Source organism: Centruroides sculpturatus, unplaced genomic scaffold, assembly GCF_000671375.1.
Source record: "Centruroides sculpturatus isolate CEXI.00-Female unplaced genomic scaffold, Cexi_2.0 scaffold46, whole genome shotgun sequence".
NCBI lineage: Eukaryota > Metazoa > Arthropoda > Arachnida > Scorpiones > Buthidae > Centruroides > Centruroides sculpturatus.
This window is the reverse complement of record NW_019384418.1, coordinates 398154-403204: the sequence shown is the minus strand read 5'-3', so window position 1 is coordinate 403204 and position 5051 is coordinate 398154. Positions and strand designations below refer to the sequence as shown.

At 32.6% G+C, this 5051-nt stretch overlaps 1 protein-coding gene across 1 annotated transcript in view; it reads left to right on the top strand.

Moving 5' to 3' along the window:
* The first annotated feature begins 486 nt into the window (after positions 1-486).
* LOC111619287 (programmed cell death protein 2-like) overlaps positions 487-5051 on the top strand; it is an 11146-nt gene continuing 6581 nt past the window's right edge. Inside the window, exon 1 of the mRNA XM_023360973.1 lies at positions 487-664. Coding sequence (XP_023216741.1) covers positions 569-664 — 96 coding nt within the window. The 5' untranslated portion in view covers positions 487-568. The remainder of the gene's footprint in view (positions 665-5051) is intronic.

The following is a 5051-nucleotide window of genomic DNA, read 5'->3' as shown; positions in this document are numbered from 1 at the left end:
GAGACAAGCACGTACTGTACAGTACACAGTACAGTTGTAACGACGTCTTTGTCCACTATTCAGATAGAACCGTCTCGTTTCTCGTATCGGTGGCAGGCGAATAGCATAGACAAATTTGTATGCAACGACGATTCTGGCAATACAAATTTGACGGTCAAAATATTCTTTGACCTTGATTTTGGTGTTTGTAGTATTGTTAAAGTGTACACATACAGTACTTTAAATCGATTTTCTCCGATAGTAATGCGCTTGCTTGTAATCTTTACGTCATTCAGTCATAGGATTTTNTTAAATATAGCCCATCGAAAATGTAGCAAACTTCACCGAAAGCGAAAAAATAAAAAACAGTAAATATTTAATATTTAAAAATTTAGGCAAACAAAACATTTAAAGATTAAATATTTAATATTTATAATATTAATTTAATCAAATTAATGATTTACAAATAATTTATTATGAAGTTTTTCCCTTCTGGAACACGTACAACGCCATCTAACGTCCAAGTTGGTAGTTAAGCGAATTAGTGTAGTAGTATATTTTAATTAAGATTCGAATGTAGCGAAATAAAATGTCTCAGAATCAAGTATTACTTGGAATCAAAGATGCCGAAGTACAAACTGATAACGAAACCAATTGGTCAACAAACAAGATAGGAGGCAAGCCGGTGAGTGATTTTTTAGTATGTTCAGTCGCGAAGCACGTGGTAAACATACTGTTTATATTCAAATTATTGGTGCCCATGATTTTGTGACACAGAGGGGAGGCGAAGATATGAGGGTAAGATACCGATATGAGAGTTCTTGACTCACACGAAGTTAGAATCTTACCAAAAATCAAAACTGACTGCAAGCAATAATCAATGTTATCAAACAAAATCAGGTTTGATTGGTTCAAATAGTTTGCTTAATCCTTATTCAAACTTATATATGGAGGAGTGGTCACTCCTCCATATATAAGGATTTCAGTTGGGAAATGATCAAATGATACACCTATACATCAAATGATATATCTATACATGTTAGACAGACATGAACTTTGTAAATAAATATGGTTTTACTGAACTGAGATTATAAAGGTAGTCCTCGGTTTACACTGCAGTTCTGTTCCTACAAAAGCCGGTGCAAATCAAATCGGCGTAAAATGAACCCATATTTACAGTGAGATATAGGGTTAGGTTTTACATAAGTGAAAAATAAGCAAATAAGTTTGTTTATTAATACAATATAATACAAAATACATTTAAAAAATTAAATTTGTATCATAAAATAAAGTAAAATGTTTTTATTAAAAAATTTTAGTTTCGGATCTCTTACATTTTTCGGAAAAAAGTATCCATCTTTAATTCTTTACATTTTTGTTTTCTTTCATTAAGAATTTCAGAATATGGTCAAATGGATGCGATGATGCTCCTTTTTACATTTGCACTTCGCTCCCAATCATTGTCTAACTCACAAAGTTCATTCATCAAACTTTCCATAGTTGAAAGGATATGCTTTAGATATGCCGTTTTCATAACTCTTGGAGTTTCTTCTTTGTCGTTCTTCTGTAGCTCTATGTCGGGTCTGCAGCTCATTCAAATTAACAATTTGTGGAACGTTCTCTATTGGTCCAGATCTGACCAATCCCAATGAGCCATGATTCTGCCATGACACATGGTGTCATAGTAGACTCATGTCTCACTAGGATTGGTCAAATCTAGTATAGGGAAAATCGGGAAATTACACAGCGAAACAGCAAATTGTGCAGTGGCGTTATTGTGAACCGATATAAACCGAGGGCTACCTGTACTGCCGAATTTATTACTACAGGAAATGGGCCCAAAAAATTTCATGACTACAGCATATAGTAACGTACAGTCTTTAGTAACTTACTGATTATGGTAACATAATACATGGTATTGCAAAGGTTTGTGGATGTTGAAAACATTCGTTAATTATAATTTTTGTATTGTCAAAAAAATTTTCTGAGTTATACAAAGTTTTAGTTAGCGGGGATTATCGTAATGCCAAATATTTGGTCTGACACTAAAAGTAAATATTAAAAAAGTACACATATGTAGTTCTATTATAAATTAATTTCACTTTATTCTGTGCCCCTGAAAAAAAAAAATAAACAGTTGCAGATATGGATCCTACTGTAGGCAAATGTTTCTTCCAGTTGTATTAGGCTACATTTACTATGGATGCGAATTCTGATAAAATTTTGTTTTGACGAGTACGTCCAAAATCCTCGTCAGAACATGGTGGTTACACTGTGCGCGTTTTCTGATAGTCAGTACGTTTCTGCATCCCAGCAAAATGGACGAACTTGATGAGTTTTATTTTCTTGAAAGTCTGTTGATTAAGTTATTGTTGATAGGTGGTGGGAAAACAGAGCATGTTAACCACTTATTTTCCATAAGAGACGATAAGAGAGAGTTCCAAATGTTATATCAAGATTTGTTGGATAACCCGCAAAAGTTTTTCGAGTATTTCAGAATGAGACCAAAATGAGAAATATCTCTATTGTGATAGTTTGTTTTTCATGTCCCACAAACACCTATTCTCGAACACAAGACTAATCAATTTATCAATATCCATGTTGAAAAAACCAAAACGCTCTAAATTCAATGTCAGAATGCATGAAAAAATCAAACTTATTTGGATGCTCGAATGGTTCTGACTACATCGTGCATGTTCTGACATATCCTTCACTGCCAAAGTAAACACTCTCATTGGAAACCAGGTATTTGTTTTTTCGGACGAATTCATCAGAACAAAATTTTGTCAGAATTTGCATCCATAGTAACCGTAGCTTTAAAAGTCAGTTTCAAATAGATGATACAATAATTTAAGAATGTTAGCAACATACAGTATCTACATCAAATATAATTAATTTTAATTCGGTCATAGATATAGATATTTTGGTGTGACACTTGGCCTTGTTTTCTATCCAAGCTGTAATGATGTGAAAACAGTTGTATGTTATTAAAGATGATATATATTTGCAAATAGTTTATATTATTTGTGAAATGTAAATTCTTCATTTACTTCCTCCTCTGCCTTGGCTCTCTATTTGTCTCCTTTGGTCTTTGGAATGGTCTGTCTAACCTTTGTTAGCAGAGCCAAGAGCCCTCATTGTTCATGGTTAATTTCCCAATGAGGACAATCCTTTTGTTTTTTTAACACCTTTGACCCAGGATGAAACAGGTGGTTCACTTATATATATATCAGGAAATAGAGCTAAATTATTAATGTGCAAAAATGCATGATATATCAGATCATAATATTATGACTTATTATTAACTAGCAATGATACTAACAAAACTGTTTCTTTTTTTAACAGAAATGAATTAAGTAAAACAAACTTTTATTCATAATAGATGAGAGCTAAAAGTTATAAGCATTGTTTGATATAATTAAAGGAAATTCTAGCTATTACATTGTAACAACTATAACAACTTAAATTTATTTTAAGAACAAGAATATAAATTTAATTTTGCAAAGATGATATCCACATTAATATTCAGTTTTTATAAAGCATTTTAGATGTAAATTGAATTGCTAACTCAAATTGCTAACTCTTCATCATGGATCACTCTGAAAAATTTTTTTAAATCACCAACCATTTTTCCAGTTTAAAACTTTTTTCTACCTCAAATTATTTATTACCACTAGTTTTACTTATTAATTAATATAGGTGATAGTAACCTTATCTTTTTGGAGCCTGGAAAGCAAAAGAAACATGTTACTCTGTCACTTAGAAGTAGGAATTGTTTTTGAATACTTTTTAATGAATAATTTCAAATAACATAATNATATTCAGTTTTTATAAAGCATTTTAGATATAAATTGAATTGCTAACTCAAATTGCTAACTCTTCATCATGGATCACTCTGAAAAATTTTTTTAAATCACCAACCATTTTTCCAGTTTAAAACTTTTTTCTACCTCAAATTATTTATTACCACTAGTTTTACTTATTAATTAATATAGGTGATAGTAACCTTATCTTTTTGGAGCCTGGAAAGCAAAAGAAACATGTTACTCTGTCACTTAGAAGTAGGAATTGTTTTTGAATACTTTTTAATGAATAATTTCAAATAACATAATGTTTAAGCATTGTGATCAAATATTTCACATGTTCTGTCATGCCAAAATTTTTATGCTTTAGTTTACTGAAAAAAGATCAGAGTGAAAAAATTTCACTTCAAAAAATTCCCCAAATTTTCTGTCAATTGATAAAAAATCCCTAGTCTGGAAATGCTGGGCAGCATTGCATGAAGACTGCCTTCGGTTCTCAACATCAGTTCCCACTTTCCTGTTCAGATTTGCCGTGTGATGTCATGACTCGCTAGGTGTAGTGTGATGCAAGATATTCCCATTACTCAGGAGCTCGACATTTAGTTGTGCAGAATATCAAGCTACTGTGTAATGGGATTCTGTGTAAAAGCATTCTTGAAGCATGCTTTGTGATTCAATTTTATACTCAATGTTAAAATAAGCAGACTAAAGTGTTTATTGCCACTTTAATAAAAAGTACAGTGGTGTCTTGTATAACGTATGCCTCAAACAACGGACTTTCTGTTTGGCCGTTATGTGACTCAAGCAACGGACTTTCCGTTCGGCAGTTACATGAGGCGAACAAGTTGTGAATGATGGTTCCACTCTTTTGCCATTGCCAATGACAATCTACTATTTTTAGAATCTATTATTAATATATCTGAAGTACAGAGCTCCCGTTGGGATTCGGCTTGCTCCCTTGTTTATTACGTACATCATTTCAGTGCAGGGTATTTACATTTATTCAAGTGTTGTGCAAAAACATGGCTTCTAAAAAAAAAAAAGAAAGGTGATTTCAGTTGAAACAAAGCAAGAAATCATCAGAAGGAGTGAAAGTTGACAAAAACTTCCTTGTCAAATGAGGAGAGGTTCAGGAGTTTACGAACACTCATTATCCAAACAGAGCTGAGGCTAACAGGATCAATGATCTCTGCAATGACACCCTTGCCCGTCATTTCCGACAGGTGTTGAAGAACAGAGAGAAACAGACCTGTTTTCTTAGTGAATTGT